The sequence below is a fragment of the Oenanthe melanoleuca genome, chromosome 13, assembly GCF_029582105.1.
Source record: "Oenanthe melanoleuca isolate GR-GAL-2019-014 chromosome 13, OMel1.0, whole genome shotgun sequence".
Classification (NCBI taxonomy): Eukaryota; Metazoa; Chordata; class Aves; order Passeriformes; family Muscicapidae; genus Oenanthe; species Oenanthe melanoleuca.
Genome location: NC_079347.1, coordinates 17,101,291 through 17,124,276, shown reverse-complemented (window position 1 = coordinate 17,124,276; position 22,986 = coordinate 17,101,291). Strand labels below are relative to the sequence as shown.

General features: G+C 42.0%; 1 protein-coding gene across 1 annotated transcript; it reads left to right on the top strand.

Annotated features, from left to right (window-relative positions):
- Positions 1-18,073: 18,073 nt before the first annotated feature.
- On the top strand, positions 18,074-22,276 carry CCNG1 (cyclin G1). The gene is made up of 7 exons (XM_056502505.1): positions 18,074-18,264; positions 18,589-18,849; positions 19,866-20,119; positions 20,700-20,778; positions 20,858-20,956; positions 21,178-21,372; positions 22,018-22,276. The coding sequence occupies exons 2-6, from the start codon at positions 18,589-18,591 to the stop codon at positions 21,367-21,369; spliced, it is 885 nt and encodes a 294-aa protein (XP_056358480.1). The 5' UTR covers positions 18,074-18,264; the 3' UTR covers positions 21,370-21,372; positions 22,018-22,276.
- Positions 22,277-22,986: the final 710 nt, after the last annotated feature.

Here is a 22,986-nt window from a genome sequence, read left to right as displayed (position 1 = left end):
ACAAGATGCCACTTGGCATCATATTCTGATTTTTAAGCAGAAATTGTTGGAATGCTTAAACTAATTTCTTTGTCTTACTATACAGGATCTGAAATTCAGGTCTATAATGTTAATTGGGGTTGTGGTTGGAGAGAGAGACATAACCCTCTGAGATTCATATGACAAAAGTCTCTTTATTATTCTCAACCCTTCTTAAATAGAGGGTTTGAATTTCCTGGCTCAAGACAGGTGGCTGGTTGGGAGTTTGGACTGCCCAGCTCTCTGACCAGTGAGGTGTCTGCAGCAATGTAATGTCATTGGGTGAAATCCCTGTTTGGACTTGAATATAACCTGTCATTGTCCAGCAAGGGGCTGACCCATAGGACAGGGCCAGGGCTCTTATTAAATAACCAAATTAACTGTCAGGTACGAGCCAGCTTGCACTGCCACACGACTCCAATGTCAAACAGAGGAAATCAGCACACTAAAACCTCCTTTCTGCATGGATTGGAAGGACATTGATTAGATGAACTGGGGGAAAGTTCAAAATATTGCAGGGTAGTATGTCTGAAAATTAAGACCTACTATGTAGTCAAGAAACGCTACAGACAGGTAGAGACTTTGCAATCCAAGGACTCATGATGGTCAGTTCAGGAGCTACATCCATATTTTACAGACCACTGCAACCTCAAAACAGAATTTGATCAACCTATGGTTACATCATGAACAGCATTTAAATCAGGATATTTGACTTTGTTATGTTCAGCCCACATAAACACTAATTCTATCAGTTGAGCTGAAGTACTACAAATATTATTTTAATGCTTCCTCCATCTACATCCCACATGCTGATACTCTTTGTTACCCTTATCTCAGTGACTGCCATTTGTATGGCAATTTCCTCTAACAGTTTTACTCAGCTTCCAAACTTTGCAAAATGCCAAAGAAAGCAGAACAAATAATTCAAGCACCTTTAAGAGGACTACAGAGCCCTTTGGCAAGCATTAGATAAGCTCCTGAACAAACAGTATTTATTTTGCAAATTATCCCTAAGGTCACTGAATTCCACAAAATCCAAAATCAAATCCAACAAAGAGGAATGCACAAGGAACACCTTTACTGTTGGGGGAACCCTCATCTAGCTGGAGCACAGAACCAGACTTAGATGAATGGGGTTTAATACTTTAAAGCAGCATTAATTCTTACTAATGCTTGCTTCTGGTAATCAAGAAGCTTATCAAAGAGAAAAAAAGAACAGAGCAGTGACAATACATGTCCCAGACTTCCTCTGGTACTCCAGGGAAGGATCCATCACCAGAGACTCATATTACACAAGGTAGGACTGTTTAACATCTCTTGGTGTTCACACATAACACAGTGGTCAAGGGGTATGGTTTTCCACATCTGTTTTAGCCAGCACAGACTCGATATTATTGAAGATGAGACCTTTAAAAAGCAGTAATGGAACTTGGTTCTGAAGATCCAGAAGGATCCAATAATAGTGCACTTCTTTGGTTTATTATCAGGGATGTAGACAAGACTCATTTCAACCTCTACTTCAGAAATGCCCAAATAGCCAAGGCTTCAAGCCAAGTCCCCATAACTGGAAGTACAGGAGTAGGAAATATGCACTGCTGATGGTTGGGGCCCACCTCCAAGTTCTGACCAGAAGCAACATCTCAACCTTTTCAAACCAAACTTTTGTTGAAATTGGCCTACCCTAAGAAAAGCATTTTGTCAAAAATATCTTAACCAGCTCTTATTCACCACTTAAGCATTTGGTCTCACAGAGGCTGTTTCTCTTCCACGTACCTTCTACAAGAACACCCCTGGTTCACTCAGGCAGTTCAAGAGCCACTGACACACCTTCCCCACAGCTGCCCCAATGCAGCCATACATTTGAGCATAAAGCATGTTCACATGAAAGAGTGAGAAACAGGAGCCTGGCACTTGTGGGTTTATAGACAAAAAGTAAGATTTCTTTTTGATAGCTGACAAAACTGCCAAGAAACATAGATTTAGAAGCTTGAACATCACTAAACAAGCAGCAGGAATTAAGACACACAATCCATTCAGACTTGACAAACATCAGCTTCATTTGTGATTCTGAGCCTTTGATAGTTTGGAGCTGTGAAAGTGTCCAGACTGCAGTGAAACACTGACTCATGAAAACAAAGCATAAAACAAACAAAACAAACAAGTGAAAACATAACAAAAAAACCCCAAACAACAAACCCTTGTGCCTCCAAGTGACTGGGGTCCCATTGCAGCTCCGCTGGCGAGGTGTGAGACAGGAGCTGTTTTCTGTATAAGAAACCCTCAAAATTGCACTCAATGTTTACTGCTCTATTGAAAACCCCTGCCCTGCTCCTTGCATTCAAAAGAGGTGTAAGACTATTATTCATCCACTCTAGGGTTTGAGGAGTCCCTCAGGTTCATCTCCTGTAATTACCCTTGAACACTGACCAGGAGTCCTGGCTCACACACACTGTGTTGAGCAGCACACTAAAGAGAGACTTGGAATAACAGTGGAGGGGAACAAGTGCAGAACAGTCCCTGTGTGATTTTATGTTCACTTGCTCTAGAGCAAGGCCCTGCCTGCTTCTGTGCCTCAGGAAAAATCCTACAAAGTCCACAGTATTCAAACCAAGAAACAGCACAAACGAGTTTTATAGTTTTTCCCAGAACACCATCAAAAGGACACAAACAAAACATGGCCACTCACACACTTACAGAGCTTGTGCCAGAAGGAGCTTTCAAAATGTTACATTTCAAAGTGCTAAAATGATTGTTCACAGAAACAAAGCCAAGCAACAGAGGCACAGAGCTCAGATGAGCCAGCATGGACAACAGCCAGCACTGGAGCTGTATCTCATTATATTCCCACTCTGACTTTAGCCTCAAAAGACTTTCTGTCCTCAGTCAGCTCCCACTGCTGCCAGTCTCTGCACTGATTTCAGCAAAAGGTTGATTTGGCCTCAGGGCTTAAGTTTCAGACATGCTGGATGTGTGTTGACTTCAGCTGTCATGGTGAATGCCCAGCACCACATCTGGAAAAGCAACTCCTCTGCATGCAGAACAATTCTGGTCACATCATCACCTCAGAGAAGTCACAAAAGCATGAAACTACTTTTACAAGAAAGACAGCCCCAAGAAGGATGGTGACAGAGAACTTCAACAAATCAGCCAAGAAAACGAAGCACAGGCTGTAGACTTGCAGGAGATTTAAGAAATAAAAATGCATCCAGTCATGCTCTTCTCTATAAACTGAAATATTCAGTAAACTTTTAAACCAGAGCATTCTATAAACTGAAAGATTATGAATGAAGATGAAGGAATTTCAAGATCCCTTAAATGCCAATGCAGTTCTGCATGACTGGCAGTAAAACCTTTTCTTTCTTCCTGGTTTATAGGTATAATAAGCCAGAACTTCCATTTCCTTCCCCAGCCAAAGACGGCTCTCTTCTACTGAAATTCTTGTTTCCATTAAAGCACAAGTCACTTAGGTACTTAAAATGTACTTCTGGAATATTTTGTTCACATATATCCACAACACATTGGACAGTTTGTCAGTTTTACCCTTAAAATACTATTTTTAGTACATGAGAAGTTACATGAAAGCATGCAGAAGGCCGTCTAGAACATGGTAGGCACTATAGAAAGCATTTCTTTCCTGTTTCTTAAAGTGCTTTAGTACCTCATAGACTCAAACACAGTTTGTAAGGGCTGGGAGGATATGCAGGGAGTTCAGTTGTCTGAACCTAAGGGGGAAAAGTAGTTCAAATAACTACCTGTTGTAAATAAGTGATTCCTATCACATGGAGAAAATATTTGAGATTTTCTCAACAGATCAGTAGGTCTCTGTTCAAAGACTTAATTTTAAATACAACAAATAAATAAATAAAATCTCTGTCTTCGTTTCTAAATCCTTTTTGCCTGCCCATCAGAAATAGCCTTTACAATTACAAAGTAAACACTGAGATGAGTTAGAGCTCAGAACCTCCCTGGAGTATTTTATGAAATCTACTGGCTTTCAGTGCTGTCTCAGAGGTGTTCCAAATAAGAGTGACAAAAAAAAATAAAAAAAAGAAGCAAAGCTTGCCTCTGATGAAAGATACTGAAGAGGATTTAGGGATCCACCAAAAAAGCTGCCATTTCTCCTTCACTCATAGTTAAGCTTTGACTGTTAAAGCTGGGAGGTTTTGCATTATGTCTGGTCAATGCCTGGTGCAGTGATGACTACAGGGACTATCAGCAGGGCAGGGCATCACTGTCATAGCTCCTGGCTGGATCCTAGGGAGTTCATAACTTTCTAAGCCCAGGGAAGAACTAAATACAAGTGCCCAAAATGGTTTCCTTCAGTAAATTCTTCATTATCTACGACCTGGTTACAAATGGTGCCATTAGCATTTGAACATGCTTAGCAGAGAATGAGCAATGCATATTTTGGGTAAAGCTCAGGGTGAAAGGAAGTAAAAATACAGAACTGAAAATCTTTGGCAGGGCAGAGATTCCTCACACATTTCCAGCAGCAGGATGGGACTTTACTACAATGCAAAGCAGCTCTTGATTGAGGCACACAGGTCAGAGAAGATTTATCAGCACAGCAAGCATGGGAAATCACAAATGTAGGCAAGAGGTTGAAAACAAGTCCTGGACCAGGAGAGACAAGAGTAATTGACAGTACACCATCCTGACCACCTAGTCCTGTCAGACAGAAATTTAGTGCATAGGACCTTACAAATTACAGGTTATATAGATTGTAGCACACATTAAAACCAGATTATTTCTGTTAGCCAGTTTTTCAACTTACTCTTTCCTTAGGTAAATCAAGACATTAGCTGTTAAGGCCAAGTTTATGGAGGTAGCTGTTGACAGTCCTTTGATTTCTGCTTGAAGTTCTAAAATACTTTCTAACAAAACCATACTTTTTTTACAAGACAAGCAAGAAACACATTTTCTGTTTATCTACTGGGATAAACAAAGTAGTATTTGGTAATTCATATCTTCCTTAAATTATTTTCCTCAGTAGGAACTGACACACTCATTAAGTGAGCATTGAAAGGAAGAAAAACAAACATCTGACATGCTGCAGGTCTTTATCTCACAGCCATGATTATGAAGACAGCCTTTATAGGTTTTCCTCTGTCAACCTGAAAAAAGTTCCACGTTACAATTAAATCAAATTCGATGTAAGAAAAAGAAAGGTATGAAACACTGAAGTGTAAAGATACTCATTACCCTGAAAGAAAAATGAAACTGCATACAGAGTAATTGCATAAACCACACATTCTCATGTCACCAGACAAAACAATCTTACTGATATATATTTTTAAATCTGACATTAGCTTGTAATAACATTTTCAAACACTAGTTCTTTCCTATTGATTTTCTGTGCAATCCATTACAGTGAATTCTATCACCTTTGAGTCAGCTACAGGCTTTTAACCTTCCTAGAAGTCTGGGAACACAAATATGACAGTTTTTCTGAGCAGCATGGATTGCCACATATTTTATTTTATTCTGTAGAGGAATACCAAAATATAGCTTCTAGATGCATAATGTATAAGCTCATTTACAGGAAGCAAAAAACAAATCAAAAAGGCAGAAGTGACACCTAAGAAACTGACAGAAGCAACAGCAATTTTGTTAAGACAGATAACAACATGGAAATTTAACCTTATGTAAAACTCTTTATTCAAAGCAGACATTTTGACAAACAGCCTTTTAATTTGCAGACTGTGCTTGCCAAAGGTAATGAAGAGTACCCAAAATGAAAGGGAAGGGCATTGCCCCTTGTCTCTGAGATCTCAGCACACAGATAACCTGTCAAGGCTCCAAAATGCAGACTTCCCTCCCAAAGGAGCACAGCACTAGGCTTCCTGGCCAATACACATATTCACAAACCTCATGCTAAATGTTAAACAGAAGGTTTGCAAACAGAATGCTACCATAATTCCCCATGCTTCTGCAGTTCCTCAGACCCAGACTCGTGCTAGATTCAGACCAGCAGCCAGCCAAGTGTAAATGCCTCCTAGGGAAGGGTTTCCCAAGCCAAGATCAGAATTAATGTTATTTCACAGCTTTAACCTGAAAACCATACTATGTTACAACATAATAAACATCCAGCCAGGAGCCCATAAATATTTAACTAATCAGTATTGGTTTTGTTGTTTGTAGCTTGACAATTTACAGCTGCATGCTTAATGAAGCCCAGGTTCTCCAGGCAGCCACAAAGCTCAGCAAAACACGAGAGGGGTGTTTGCCCTGTCCACTTTCTAAGAAAAGATTCCCAAATTCCTGTCACTGACCACACTGCCCTCACCATTCATGTCCCAGTGGCCTCAAAGGAAGGAGCCAGTCCCTCGTGGACCCCACTGCTTGAGGCACAAGAAGTGACCAGCAAGGATGCTTTAACCTCCACACTCCTTACAAAGAGAGTATCAGCAGGTGCCTGAAGATAGGCAGGTGCCAGGATGGCACCATTCAGCACACAAGGTATATTTGTACTACAAATTCCCACACAAAAGGGCAAGGCTCAGTTGAAAAGTGCCACTAGCTCCTTTTGCACATTCAGGAGGCAGCAGCCACACAATACAGCACATTCAGCCTGCATTACCCCTTGGACTGCATGCAGACCTACTCCTCCAACACCCTCCTCATCTCAGAAGTTTGCTGCCTACATACCTTGAAAATGTGATTATGTTTTTATACAGACTGAGTTTAGAGTCCCACCTCCAGGGCCCATCTATGCCATTGCTTACCAGGCACAGAAAGCAGGAATGTTATTCTATGGTACAAGACTCCACTGGCACACACTAGATAAATCCAACAAAGAAAAATTTAGCTGGATAAATTTCTTAAATTACAGTTAAAATTATTTGCAAGCAGAGCTAATACACTTGTTCTTAAGCTTAAAATAAAAGCTCTGTCTAGCAGTTAACACTCAGAACTGAAGTGTGGATGTGCTCCCTGTCACCTCAAAGCCAGTGACTACCACTTTTCACCAACCAGGGATTAGATATCCATCTTTCACATTGCTCTAGCAAAGCCTTCAGGAAACTCTCATCATGTACAGTGGTGTTAGCAGGCACACAAATACAAACATCCCACCATTCAGCAGCCAGCAGCAGCTGTGTTTGCAAGGAGTTTCTCTTTCACTTCATTTAATCATCTGCCAAGTCTTCTGTAGGGATCTCAGCTCACTCTTCTGCACCATTATTGGCTTGTGATGGCAGAGTGGCCAGACTCACTGGAGCACAAGCTTATGTAAAGCTGAGCAGAGAACAAACAAAAGCAGACTGGACATAATATCAGCAGATTCTTAAAACCAGAATACCCAATTACATAATTAATTATATTATTCAATCCAGCTCTTGTGCCACCTCAGCAAGCTGTCTAGTTCCAATCTTATCTTCACTGGTACATTAACTGCCCCAAAAACCTTGTCACTAGATGCAATATCAAAAAGTCCTCAATTGGTAGAGAAGTCACACTTCAAAATACCACATCCTTAAAACACCTGCAACAACATACATTATTCTCTCTCAAATCCATTAATATTACTCAATAATGAAAGCAAATTAAAAAAAAACATGATGAGTCTTATGTTAAGGCAAGGGGAAGGGAAATTACTCATCTCAGACTTCCATGTCTGCTGCTGCAAAGCAGCCACATGAAGATGTAGCAAAGCACAAGATTTAAGTGTATGTAAATAGATTTGTAGTAAAATGAAACACTGTGTATGGAAAATAATTATTCAGCAAAAATTACTCTTCATTCTTGCAAAACTTGATAATTTGAAAATCTAGAAAACTTCAGATACAGATTTGCAAACTCTATTTGTCAAGTGAGTGCATCTTATTCCCTTCAGCAAGTTGTCCTGATTCTCTTCAAAACTCAAAAATCCTTCTAGGGGGAGGTTAAGTTGAAAGTCCTCTATTTAAAAATATCTCCTTTCACATTCTTTTCTCGTATTTCTCAGCCCTGAATTTATAAAAATAATTCCACAACACATTCGCTGAAACTCCTAACATAAATACACCAGATCCCAGTCTGTAATGAGTGTTCCATTAAACATGAGCAGGGACTGTGCAATCCATGAGCCACCACTGCCCTCATCTGGGAGAAGGATGAATCTCCCATCTGCTGGGAAAGGTTTTAATTTTCCACACGATTGTTTGCACCATTAGTTTTGGTAGTACAGATCTGAGAATACATACTGTCATTTACATTTTCCTTCAAGTTTAAGTGTCCCCTCTCAACAAAGGGATTCCTTTTAGATCCCCAAGCAAGACAAGGTGAAAAACCTGCTAGTACACCTGGGCAAACAAACAGCAAAAAAAAAAACCATCACCAAACCAAGAAACCCACAGCATTTTCTTCCACATGAGTGGTAACAAGTGATTTCAGTGCTGAATCCATCTACACACAAACACCAACTATGCAGTGCAAACAAATCAAAAGGTGAAAACAACTGGGATTCAGATCAAACAGAAAGGTAATAGAACAAAAAATTGTGACAATGGGAATAGCTTAAATCTGCTCTACTGTTATTCATAAAGGCATAACTACTCAAGGGTGGATGAAAAACTAACCTAAAACTAACCAGAAGGACAAAAACTGCTATTGAACAGGTATGATAGTCAAAAAATGCAAGGAAATGGAGTCGTGATAAGAAAAATTTGAATAACTCTAATTTAAACAAAATCAATGTGTCACAAACAATAAGGAGCCAGATCAGTTTAAAGGAGCAGAAGGAATAGCACAGCCTTGACCCACTATGGCACAGAAACAGAAAAAACCAACCAACCAACACTATTCTGCAATCCTCTTAAGTAAATCACAGCCCTATCAAAATAATTCAGCATTTTTAACAAATTTGGCTGTTAACACTTGATTTGTAGCAAAAAAAGCTATTTGAAATGCCTCTACTCCACAAAACATATATTCATAGAGAACATTCAGCCATTTAAGTTGATTTTTAAACACTCCCTACACAAGCTGGAGTCATGATAATATTTTTTAAGAAAAACATTTAGTTTTTAAACATTTAGCTGTTTAGTCTAAATCAATCCCTAGCAGCATCACTAAATATTTGCCTATTTATTCCTTCAATGCACTAATCATCTGGCCCTTTCCACAAAAAAAAAAAAAAAAAAAAAAGCTAAGTCATTCCTTCTCAGTCCCTTCTGTCTGGTAGCCCAGTCCCTAAAACTGGCAGCAGATTCTGAGGCTCACAAGCTGAATTCACAAGCTGGTTTCTGCAGAAATTACTTGTCTCAGCTGTTTCAGATCTTGTAGTGGGAGGGTGACATGAGCAGAAGTCAGTGAGGCTGCTCACAAGAATTTATTTATTTAACCAAGGAGGAATATTTTCCATGTTTCCAACAAACAGCTGGCAGCTGTGAGCAGGTTGCAGGGTACTCACTCCCACTACAGGATTACTGAGTGCTTCCAGCACTGTTTGAGCCTCCACAGAGACCACTGACCAAAAACCTGGAACTCGATATACCATAATTTAAGGAAACTATGACAAAAATAAGCAGGGGCACATACAGGTTGGAAGGCAAGATCAGAGCAGCACTGGGGGACTGCAGCCCTTTCAATAACCAAATTTCACAGCACCTCTCTCACCCATGCATTAAAAACTAAAAAACATAGTTCCCTTGCCCTCCTCTGGGACCTGCTTTTCAAATGTGCAGCAGCAGACAAGCAGCACAACAGGACTCACGTTTACCCCAGAGACAATACTGTCACTCCAGCTACATTTGTCTGACATTTTACATTCACACATTAGGAAATGACTATTTATGGACTGTGAAATACTATCTGAAGAACAGATATATTATATGCCATGCATTCTAAAGTGGCAGGTTGCTATGGTTTCTCCCTGCAAGAGCAAAATTCACTTCATTAGGTTATCTGAAGATCTTCAGTACAACCAAAAAGGGGCATCAGGAAAGCAGCCTGTCCTTTAATCACAGCTCTGCCTTTGTGAACACCAGTCCATTTTTCTTCTGAAACAGCCTTTGAAAAGAAGAATGTAGTTCTGCACACGAACTGAAATATCCTGATACTCCATATTCTGAGATGAGCTCTAACCACAGAGCTGGCCCAAAAACATGGATAGAGACTGACTTGGCAACTACTGTAAATCTATGGTTTAATAAAAGATATTTAACTCTTGGTTGTTTAAACTGCTACCTGAACTACTTAACTCATTTGGTAAATCACAGTAGGAATGGCAGACCATTTTCTTGAAAGTAAGACACAGGTAACAGGACAAAATATTTCTTCTTTAAAAAGACACAAACCCAGCCAAGGCAAACTCCCATGACCAGGTGTCACCTTGTTCTAGAGGTTGTGGCAGGAATAACATCTTCAAGCAACAATCTTTTCTGTGTATTTTTGCTTTTCCCCAAGTAGTACATGATCCAACAAACAAAAATTACTTGCTCATGCCATCTCTTTGGGCTCTTCAGCCAAGCACAGTGCCAAAGATCCCCAGGGAGAGGAATGTCAGATTTCTCTTTACAAACAAGCTGTGGATCTGCTGGTAGGTAAGACCAGCACTGAGAGAGATAGAAGAAATGATGGGATGGATTCCACTGATTGATGAATCTGCTCCTGAGCTCTCAATTAGTGATTCAAGTTGCATTCATTTGGGAGTTATCAAAAAGCTGACTTTTTTAAAAAGGAAAAAACAAGCTTCCAAGTGCAAGTGATTGACTTCCTAATTTTTTCTTAACAAAAAAAAGGACAAACTGTGTATTTCCATCATGTCAAATCTCAGCTTAGAGGGCTCACCAACTGTTATTCCAGAGCAGTCAGAACAATGAGCTCATTATTAGTAAGCCTAAAGCAAATGTGCAGCACCCACACAACCATTGGAAACATTCAGTCCACAAGCAAAAAAAAATTAAAATATTGGAAGAGTAGTCAGAACAATGAGCCCATTATCAGTAAGCCTAAAGCAAATGTGCAGCACCCACACAACCATTGGAAACATTCCATCCATAAGCAAAAAAAAATAAAATATTGAAACATGAAGCATGACTTTGTACTGTCTCGTAATGACTTTAGGATTTCTAACAATTCTCTCTGAAGGAAACTGACACTTTCCCCAGGCTGCTCCTCTTAAGGTGATTAACAAAAACACACACAATTTTACAGGCTTATTAATCATCACAAGTGCCTGGTCTCAGCCTTCCCTGTCTGTTCAACAAATTATCCTACATTCCAAATCCAGCTACCATGACTCTTCCTATAAAAGCAGTCCTGGATCTTGTCAAAGTGGGAGAAAATACCTGGCTGAAAATTATAGGCAGAGAAGATATAACCATGAAGATTACATGACTGCTGCTAGTTTTTAAGTTTATACTGCATGATTTCATACCCCATCCACATCCTCTTCTTCTAGGGCAGCTAACTACACAGCAGTCATATTCACAAAGCTTGCTGATGCTCTTAACAAAGGCTGGGGGAAAGGAGTGTGAAACAGCAAAGCATTTTCCTGAATTATGTCAATGTAAATACTTTGGGGGTAAAATATTATTTTTAAAATCAATGCATCACAAAAATAGCTCAAAGAGATCACATAAGCAAGCATACAGCTCAGATACCAGATACAGACAGGAGACTAACATATAGATTACATATTATTCCAGTGCAGTAATAGAGAAAAGAGAGCTAATGGACTGCCATTATCCCTATCCAAAATAGGTGTTTGGGCATTATTTTTGCCCAAGACAAGGCAGAGAAACCCCTGAAAGTCTCCTTAACCTGGCAACTTCACTCACACAATATACAATAACAAGCTTTCTAGTTTGAAAAAGGAGATATCCTGTTATTAACATGTAATTCTTCTTTGTTTAGAAAATAAAGAGAGAAGAAAGCATAAAGGAGATGTTTGACTAAGATCAATGTAAGAATATCAATAGGTCCTAAATCCTTCCCAGGTTTTGGTATTTATGAAAAGTTTTACAATCTCCATGGTGTGACAAAGAGTCCTTCTCTCAAATGATTTATAGCAAGGAAATGCAGAGCTCACTGCCTTTCTTTTTGGTCTGTAGAGTTTTTTCTGATTAAAATCTGAACAATGTAATGTAAAGCAAAAGTCACAAGAAAGTTTTGAATTAATTTAATCTACACTTGAAACAAATCACTCACTGCTGGGGCTAACTGATGCCCCCTCTGGTCTCTGTGACCTTTCATCTTCAGTGGAGCTTAGACATCTAAATTCTTTACATTAAAGAGAGTGGGTGTTAGATATATAAATACTTTTAAGAACCTGGACTTTTGCAAGCTTTGAAATGGGGCCTTTGAAATCAGAATTCCACAGTTCTCCTGAGCCTAAGCTGGACTTAATATCATGAACATACTTTCCCTAAGGCAGGTCCAGATGAATTAAATACTTGTCTCCTTCACCTCTCACCTGTATTACCAAGCTCTTGTACTTAAACCCATCTCAGAGATCTTTACTCTCTCCTCTGACATATTTGATATAATGAGAATCAGTAAAGGAATAACAGCAGACAAATCAAATCTCCTACAGGATCTTACATTTACTTGGGAAGCTTCACCTCTTTCCTTTCATTTACTTTTCTTTCTTATGTGCACTTCTGTACAATTATATTAATGAACTAAAGACAATTATTATAATAAGAGAACAAACACAAGAGAAGGAGCAGGGAGAAACTTTTCCAGCTGTTACAGTAATTTATTTTTTCAATTGAAATCATACTGTTACAGTAATATATTTTTTAAACTGAAATCACAGAAAAAAATAATTTTAAGAATCTTTATGTTAATTTTGATGCTATAGTCATAAAACACACAGCAAAGGGTGAAAAGACAGCATTAATTAATTTAGCTGTCTTGAGAATGGAGTGCCAGAAGCTATACAGCTGTCTTGCTATAGAAGATAACAAAAAAGCTGAGGCAAACCCTGGCAAAGGCAGGGCAGAACCTCACCAACAAAGCCACAACCCCAAAGCAGGAGCAGAGCCAGCCTGGTGGCAGCCACGGGCTGCACTGTCATCACCAGACAAACCAGGGGACACCCCAGGTCCAAGGCCCATCTGGGAAATCCAAACAAGTCTGGCCAAGCAGGGGAGATCAGTCACAGCCCCTCCTGGAGCACAGCCTTGAGCTGGACTGAGGCTGCTGGATCCTGGGGCAAGGAGAATGGGGGAAGCCTCAGTGAGACCAATGCACACAATTAAGTCCTGCAGGTGCTGACTGTGGCAGTGAGGATTAAACAGACACTGAGATTTCTCAGAGACACTGACACAAGTTAAGTAGAAAAGAGGAAAATACCACTCCTGCAACTATCCACTCTGCTTCCATGGCAGGCTCACCATGGCCCCCTGCAGCACTCCCAGCACTTCTCAGCTTGGCACAGCTGCAGACACTGGGAACACTCAGATCAAACCACAAGAAAATTGTGTCCTTGTCTCAGGCATGACAACCACTGAACGGACAACTAGGAGAGAAGATGCAGCATCTTTACTGTCCAGTGTTAATCCTCTCTCTCCTCTGCCAGAGCTAGAAGGGAACAGCTGCAATGCATTTCAGGAGCTCCTAGTGCTCTCACTGTTTGCAGCACCTCTCTTGAAGCATCCTGTACCCAACACAGCAGCCTGCAGAGCAGATGAGGATGTGCACTCACTTCAGCCACTCCAGCACGAGTCTGGCAACTCAGCAGCACTTCCCAAGCTGCTGCCCAAGTGGCTACAGTAGCCCCATGAAGGTGTTTTGGGCTTCTGTTTGCCAAGTGCCTAAGCCCAAAGAACATCTTTAAATCAGAACTTCTGTGTTATATTTAATCAACATGAACTGCTTTTCCATGCCATCACCTCAGTCCAGAATCCTTACTGCAAGAACAAAAAACAGGCCGGTGATTATGCCTGCTGTCAGTGACTTCAAACAAGATCCACAGCCTACTGCTTTTTACAGCACTCCTTTAGTCTATTTTTAAGAGCAACTTGAGAAATAAAAGCTATTTAAAACAAGCAGCATGAAGAGAAGTATCATTTGCTTCACATGATTATTATGTGCATAGTAATGAAAGAAAGAATACTACAAATGTTTTCCAACTCTTAAAAAAAAAAAAAAAAAAAAGAACACTTCCTTTGCAATATGTAATTTTGAATTTTAATTTAGATAACTCAGACTTATTTACTGGCAACATGAATATACATATTCATGACACCTAATTTAGTATAATCTTTATTTCTAATATGCTGCATCGGTGAATACTTGAAGTACTTGAGTTTGCATTCATGGGCAATTATATGGGAATGTCATCCAATAGCAACAGATTGATTTAGAGTTTGTAGCACCAAAAGACAATTCATTATCTCTCAGATGGGCTGTGGCATGAGACCTGGGATTTGATGCTTCCACTCTCATTTTTTTTAACAAATTACTTTTTCCTGTCTAATAAGACACTCAAATCAAGGACATTATAATGAGGGTCAAACCAATGCCTTTTAGATCATTCTCTCAACCAGCAATTTGCAAAGGTCTGAGGAAGGAAGGGAAATGGACAGCAAGTAGAAACTCAGATTTCATGCAGGTGTTTTAGAGGGGAAAGAGGCACAGGCGTGGTATTTGGTCATTTCACATTCAAGGACTTCACATTCATTTCACTTTCACATTCAAGGACTCCCTCATGCTGACTTCCACTGAGCCTTCCAGAAATCCAAACTCTTCTATGAAAATCACATTTTTTCTTAAAAAATCTCTGCTTCTCTTACTTTATTTCCTTCTAGTCTTCCCTGCTGGAAGTTTTTCTGAAGTACAAAGATTCTTCCAAATGGTAATTAATTTCCACAAGTGTAATGATAAATTATAGGAAGAATTAAACGAACCCACAATAAATCCGCGGTAAGTACAATAGGAGAAAATAGTATAAACATCACTTTTGATTCATATATTGAGTAAATAAGGTGATAAAGCCCATGGATGTATGAAACAGTCCCTCTTTTACTGTTCTTCAAAGGAAGGAGCACAACTGCAGAGGCTTCCTGGAGAGCTGTTTCATCATCCCCTCCTTGGGTGACAACAGGGCACTGAATATTGGTAAGGACAGACATCAACACAGGGAGGATGTGCCAAGTGCTTTTAACAGGGAATTGCAACCACCGGATTCAAAGCAACTCAAGGGTTGCTTTGGTGAGTTCTCACTCTTGTGAAAACATGCAATGTCCTTTACAGTAGTTAGTCAGTGGTTCTAAACAGTTAAACCCCCACACACACATTAACATATTTTGCTAAGGTATTTTTATACCTTGTAGCCAATATATTTCCCATAGTTAGAAAACAAAGACCTACCTCTGGAAGAAAATTCAGCTCACTGCTCATTTCAGGCAGAGGGGACCAGAATTTATTCACAATCAGTGTTGTCTCACCACTTAAAATGCAACTTAACCTTTCTCTATTTCAAAGGGAGGCATTAAGCACTTGAGAAGCAAAATTTATGGCAAGTGCAAAACAAACATGCTCAAAAGCAGATATATGTAGAGACAAAAATCCCACTCTTAGACTAGGATGACTTGGCTTGTGCGTTCAGATGTCGGCTATCAATATACGTAGCAAAAAGTAGTACCAAAAACCTTTCAACTTTTCTTTCAGGAAGATTTCTAAACATCAAACAAGCCAACAGACTTCACTGGAAAAAAAAAGGTATATCCTTCTCAGGATAATTATCACCTAGGCTTTATTGCAAACTTAGTCTTCCTAAGATAATTTCTACAAACCATAAAATCCACCTGGATTTGAACTCTTTCATGCCTCCTGAGATGCAGAGTACTTCCTCCCATCAGCAAGACGTGTGTGTGTTCAATATCTCCACCAGTACAGATAAAATCAGTTTAAACCCATATATCACTTCATGTATTAATGACACACCAACATGTATTTTCTTTGAAGAGGGAAAGAGGTCTGCCTTACTAAAAACCTTGCTTTTCAGAAAAGGTCAATTCACTCCTCAAGAGAATTTTTTAAGCCTTTCAAGCAATTCATAGTAACCTTCACAAAATATCTTGAAAATAACACCTCAACAGCTGTAAGAAAAAAACCTAAGTACCTTGAAGCCATTTGAAATACCATCGAAATGGGCTGCAAAATGGATTCTTCAGCCATTGTTCAGTCCTTTTAAGGAACTGGTAATCACTTTGGATAAAGTAGCACATAATGGAACATTAACTAAATAAATAAATGCCCTTGGCCTCAAGCTTGCCCAAAACAAAAGCGCTTTGCAGTATACAATTCCCTTTACTTGCTTAATCTGTTCAGGAGTGGAGTATTTTCAGCTCCTGTTAGTTCTCAATGCTGGTTTGAGTGTTGGATGTGTCATGGATTGATTTTCTCTGCACTCTTGGGCTATGTGTGGATGGAATTATTTCTGTTGCCCATCCTGGCCAGAATAAAGCAATACCTTGATTCTTTAACACTAGAAGTGTTGTTGGAGGTTTTTCTCCCTGCAGGTTCGGTGACAATCACAGCTTTCACGAATATACCAAAAAATAGGAGTGTTATAGATAATAAAAGGATCGAATTAAATATGATCAAAAGAATCGATTTTTATTTTGTGACCGAAATACGGTCCTCGATAGCCACAAAAGGGACAGCGCCGAGCCGGGGTCGGCGCGGGTGAACACACACCGATCCGACCTCTAGCGCTTCGGATCCCCCAGTGTTCACAAATGCCTCTCGGCCGAACCTGTTTTATACAGTTTTTTCTAGCCTGGAGCAGAGATCCTCCTTTCTTTTCGCGGTTTCGCATATTCATGCAGCCTCTTCCTCTGCGTTCCCATTTCTGGGAAGTGATGAATTTTGGTGAATGTACATTTTGGCTCACGGGAACCAGGTAAGGAGATGTAGTTTTCCCTGACGACTCCGGTTATCTTGATTATCGATTCTTGTCGGGTGTTCATCGCTTGGGTGTTCCCTGGGCTGTCTCTGAAAGGGCCAACCCCGCTGGATCCATTCTATTACCTTGTTAATTTAGGTCCTTTGTTGATGGCTGCAGTGCTGCAATTTTCGTGAGGCAATTCTTTCTCTCCAACTGCAGCTTATATTCTAAAGTTTCCTTATTATTTTCTTTATTTATACAAACATGATTTATTTCACATACATTACAAACCAGCACGAATTTTTCTAACATATATTACAGGAGGGATTGGAAAGGGTTAAAGACACGAACGCTTTAATGCCTTGCACCTGAGAAGTTCCAGCCGTGCTGGAGGTGAGAGCGGTAAGCACCAAACCCCGCCAGCCTGGGGGGCAGCATCTGCCCAGGCCTGGAAACCCAGCCGGGAGCCATCGCAAGGGTTGAGAAGCCATTTATGCTTTAAAAGCCATTTGTACCGGGGCTGTGCGCCCTTCTGGGAGCTCCCAGCGCCCCAACGAGCGAACCGATGGCATCTGTCTGGGAAGATGTGGGGCCGGGCCTGAGTACGGAGTGCGGCCCTGCGCTCGGGGCGGTGCCCCTCACGGGGCGGTGAGAGCCCGGGCGCGCCCGCCTCGGGAATAGGCGGGGACGGGCCGGGCCGGGGGCGGTACAGGCCGGGCCGGGGGCGGTACAGGCCGGGCGGGGCCGGGGGCGGTACAGGCCGGGCGGGGGGCGGTACAGGCCGGGCCGGGGGCGGTACAGGCCGGGCGGGGCCGGGGGCGGTACAGGCCGGGCCGGGGGCGGGACGGGCTGACCGGGGGCGGTACAGGCCGGGCGGGGCCGGGGGCGGGACGGGCTGACCGGGGGCGGTACAGGCCGGGCGGGGCCGGGGGCGGTACAGGCCGGGCGGGGCCGGGGGCGGTACAGGCCGGGCGGGGGGCGGTACAGGCCGGGCCGGGGGCGGTACAGGCCGGGCGGGGCCGGGGGCGGTACAGGCCGGGCCGGGGGCGGTACAGGCCGGGCCGGGGGCGGTACAGGCCGGGCGGGGCCGGGGGCGATACAGGCCGGGCGGGGGGCGGTACAGGCCGGGCCGGGGGCGGTACAGGCCGGGCGGGGCCGGGGGCGGTACAGGCCGGGCCGGGGGCGGTACAGGCCGGGCGAAGGAGGGACGGGCTGGGCGGAGGCGGGGCCTTACACGGCGGAGCCCCCAGAGGGCGGCACTGCGCGGCCGGGGGCTGGCGGGCTCGGGGAGCGCTCCCGTGTGTGGCAGGACAGTGCCCGGCCCGTGCCCGGCCCTGCCCACGGCCCCGCTCCGGACAGCCCAGCCCAGCCCAGCCCGCCCGGTCCCTCCGCTCCCGGGCAGGGAACGGGGCTGCACAGACACGGTAAGGGCGCGCGGCCGGCTCCCGTCCCGCCGGCTGCGCGTTTGGCATCCCCGTGCCCGTCCCGTCCCTTCCCATCCCTTCCGTGGGGTACGCGTTGTCCCTCCGTCCCTCCGTCCCCCGGCGGAAGGCGCGGTCGCTCTCCGCCGGCAGAGCCCCGCGCAGCAGGGGCAGGCCCGGGCATGTCCCGCCGTGCGCCGCTCGCTCCGGCTGCGGGGCCGGCGCTGCCCCGGGGCGCTCCCTGCGTGTTGGCCGTGGTGTCTGCGAGGTTTCGGGGAGTTTGCCGTGCTTTAGCTGTTTCATTGTCCGGCGGTGTGTGCCGTGCAGATGATCGATACCGCGGCGGGCGAGGCTCGGGAGCTGCTGCTGGAGCTGCCCGTGCTGCTGGAGCAGGAGCCGCGGGCTCAGCCCCGCGCCGCCGGCCTCAGGCTGCTCGAGGCTGCCCACGACAGCGGCCTGCGAATGACCGCACGGCTGCGAGACTTCGAGGTGAAGGATCTGCTCAGCCTGACTCAGTTCTTTGGCTTCCACACCGAGACGTTCTCACTAGCTGTGAATTTCTTAGATAGGTTCTTGTCAAAAATGAAGGTAAGGCTTTTCGAAGCTCTCAGCCTAATTCCTATTCGAAGCTAGAATGTCTTGGGTTTAAATAAACCCAACGTTTAGCTCTTTCCAGAGATTTTTGGTTGCACAGAGCTAAAAAAATGGTGTTCTCCGTTCAGATTTTGGTGTTGTTAGGAAAAGTGTTTCCTCTGAAAAAGAAAAAACTAAAGGATGCCCATGGGCTGGGAAACGGGACTTGTTAATGGCTTAGACCAAAACAGACTGCCTGTCCTGTTGCATAGATACAAAAACACCTTAAATTACTTCTTATTTACTGCCTTTTCAATAAGCCTTGTGTATATCAAGATGCTGTCGAGCACTTAAAATCTGGTCAGACATTAGTTAGCACTGCATTCTCCCATGAAGATGTGACATGCTGACCTGGGTTGTTTTTAATTGTCTAACAGTTAAAGACAAGACAGGATTACCACTGTACAATCTGGACAAGAACAAAAGCTTGTTTTCCTTGTGTGTTCAAACAAAAATGAGAAAGCCAGATGGAATGGATTGGAAAATGATGATTTCAAAGACTTGTGAATCCAGAATAAACAGTAAAAATCGGGATTGCATTGTTTATGGAATAAAATAGGACAATTTATATATACATGTACATGTGTGTATATATGTTTAAAATAGAGGTAGAACCCTCCATTTTTTTACTATCATCCAATATGTACAACACTTTTAAGTCCTAAAAACTTCCTATTATGCTGTTTTAGAACCCTGTTAACAAGCCAGTTCTACCTCAATTAAAATTGTTCTGCAGTCTTGCTGTTCAGATGAATGAGATACAATTTACAGTGCTTAACTATTTTCTTGTTTAGTTAAATAAAGGTAAGAATGTTTGATAAAAGACTTAGTTTTCAATCTCCAAAAAGCAAAACAACCCCTTATCCCCCATATTTTTTTGATTAAAAGATCGGTGCCTACCATTTGATACTTGCATGTTGTAATAGCTGATCAGAGGCATTCTTTGAAAATAACAATTCACTTTTCTTTAGGTACAGCCTAAACACTTGGGCTGTGTCGGACTCAGCTGCTTCTACTTGGCTGTGAAGGCATCAGAAGAAGAGAGAAATGTGCCCTTAGCCACTGACTTAATTCGAATAAGCCAGTATAGGTTCACTGTTTCTGATATGATGAGAATGGAGAAAATCATATTGGAGAAATTGTGTTGGAAAGTCAAAGCTGTAACAGCCTTCCAGTTTCTACAGCTCTATCATTCATTCATTCATGAGAATTTAAGCTGTGAAAGGTACAATAGCTAATCCTGATTTTGCTATAACTGCCTATGACCAGAGAATGTTGAATATAGAAAAATAAGCAGGGAAATTGCTTGAGTAATTGGTCTTTCTATACTTTAAAAATCCCACAAACTTTCCCCCTTACTGGTAATTGCCATAAATGTGAGCATCTGTGGTTTAATATTATTGTAATTTTAAATACTGTTTTCATAAATGGAGTATTTCTCTGTGAGCTGAAAACCAAACTTGCTCAATAATAATGATATAATAAATCTCTGCTTATGCTGCAGTGAAGTATTGCCTCATTGTAAAGATTGCAAAATCTGGTTTTAAAAAGGTTCATTTTGCTAAGTAAGCACTGAAATTCCTTGTAAAGCCTGCTTTGGTAATGCAGCTCTTCCCCAGTGTAACACAAGATTTATTTTGGGCATTGGGACTGCCAAAACTGAACACCTGTTTGAATGTAATCTGGGACAAATGAGGCTTTTGTTTAGATAATGAACAATCTTGCTGCTTCTCTGAGTTCCCAGAGTGATGCTGCCTTGATCAAGCTTGCATTCCTCTAGATTCACTCATCTGGTTTTGTTACAGGAGAAAATACCTTAATTTTGATAGACTTGAGACCCAACTTAAGGCCTGTCACTGCAGACTCATGTTTTCTAAAGCCAAGGTAAACATCTTGAAAGTTCAAAGAAAATTAAACTACTGAAGCTTAACAAAGCAGTGCTTAAAAACATCTCTCTCTCCAGCCTTCTGTCTTGGCACTGTCTATTATGGCACTGGAGATAGAAGAACAAAAACTGCTGGAGTTGATGGAGGCATTGGAATTTCTACAGTTACATTCCAAGGTATGTGCAGATAAAATTTCAGGGGAGGGTGGAAGAAAAATGCATGAAAAGGTCTACACAATGGGAAAGGGACAGGTGCATTGGCATATTGGTTTCTTTTGTAGCTTTCTTGTGATGTTGAGTTTTTTCATTTGGCCTGGGATATTTGGCTGCTGAAAGTACATGTATAAAGTAATGACTTAACTAGTTATTAACATAAGACATTCTGTCTTGTCATGTAGATAAGCAACAGAGAATTGACCTTCTGGAAGGAGCTAGTGTTAAAGTGCCTTATGGAATATTCCTCAAGCAAGTGTTCCAAACCAAATGTGCAGAAATTAAAATGGATTGTGTCTGGACGTACAGCTCGGCAGCTTAAACATAGCTACTACAGAATAGCACACCTTCCTACCATCCCAGAGACCATCTCATAACAGGTAAGTCCTTGTAAAATCAACTTCTGACCTTTTAAAATCAACTTCTGATAATGTAGAAGTAAAAGTGGCTGTTGACTATATCCAGAGTCCTTATAGGTTACCTCCTGGAATGAAGTAACAGAAGTGTAGTCAGCCTGTTCTCATGTTCATGCTTAAGCCAGCTGTACCTGAAGAAATGACAGCCTGATTAATGTATGAACACTGGAGAAAGAACTGATGTGTGTTGTGGTAGCAGAACGGTTCTACAGACTTTGAGACCACTTTCACACTAAAATGTGGAGTGAAGCTTGAAAAAGTTGGAAAAAAACCTTGCATTGCTCCTATCCCAAAAAGACAACCAGCCTGTTAGAATGAGTTTCTTCTTGTTGTTCACTTCAGCCACTTACAAGTAAGACAGTTTTATACAGTGTTACTTGTGTAACTGCTTAGTGAAGGCTAAAATCTGCAATTCAGTTATTCCTGTTACTGTTGTTTTATCCTGTAAAAATGGTGAACTTCTTCCTTTCCTAGACTTTACTTCCAGAGGCTACACATTTTTCTGTAACAGCTGTCTTGCTGTTGTCTTGTTGTATTAAGATCTTCTGCTTGGTTTTGGCTCTTGCAGAAAGCACTTCAGTTGACTGGTTTGTTTGGGTTTTTTTACAGGAGTACAATAAAATGAGGAGACCATCCCGTGACCTTGTCAATAGGCACACTCATGTTTGAGAAACAGTCTGAACCATGATCTTAATAATGAAGAACTCGGCTCATGGAAAGAATATGTAACATTTCAGATGAAAGATCCTTCAAGCAAACACCAGTTCTTTTCTTGATTAATTCAACAGTACACGGTGTCAGTACGTGGTAGACTGTTTACTAGTCAGTGAAATAACACAATCCCAGTAAAAGGAATTTGAACACCTTATAGGTTGTAGAGCAGCTTGTGTAATCTAACTTTGGTTTACAGTAACTGCAGGTGCTGAATTACATATTAATTTTTAAAACCTGGTTCATTTTCTGAGGATTGTGGGATACCAGGAAAATCTGATGTGCAGTAGTGCAGTGCTGCAGTGTATTAAGAAAGACTAATCCCACTCAATATTGGTGACAACAGCAAATGTCTGTCAGCTCACCTGGTGTGCTGTTCAGGCCATACCTTGTGTCCATGTGTTCCTGCCAGGATGGGCACTGGCCTCCTACCACAGACACATGAAACATTAGCCTATGTGATACCCACTAAACATGTTGAGTAGGTAGAGCAGGAGAAAAGAGAAACTTAACTGTGTTCCTTTAGGAAAGACTGTCACTAGCACAGCATCAGTAACTGCAGTATTTTGTAAGAGCTGTAGTTTACAAGTTACTGAGTGTAAATGGTGATACCTAATGAATACTAAGGGAAAGAACTGGGTCACATGTAACCCTTTCATGCCCTAAGTCTGACATTAGTTTTCCAGAGTTTTGCTGTACTAGAGGTAAATGCTGATGGTGAACAGGCACATTGTTACAGGTACAGTAGGAGCAAGGCTAGTTCCCCATCTTGGCCTGTGTGTAGGAGCAATCCAGTTGAGAAACACTGAAGATTGCTTCAACTCTGATCTCTTTACTGGTAAGCTTTGTGAAACACAACTGCTTGTT

Excerpts from the sequence above, each read along its gene's own strand:
- CCNG1 (XM_056502505.1), top strand. The coding sequence starts at position 18,589 with ATGATCGATACCGCGGCGGGCGAGGCTCGGGAGCTGCTGCTGGAGCTG. Across the intron at positions 18,850-19,865 it reads GGTTCTTGTCAAAAATGAAG|GTACAGCCTAAACACTTGGG; the intron begins GTAAGGCTTTTC and ends ACTTTTCTTTAG. Across the intron at positions 20,120-20,699 it reads GAGAATTTAAGCTGTGAAAG|GAGAAAATACCTTAATTTTG; the intron begins GTACAATAGCTA and ends GTTTTGTTACAG.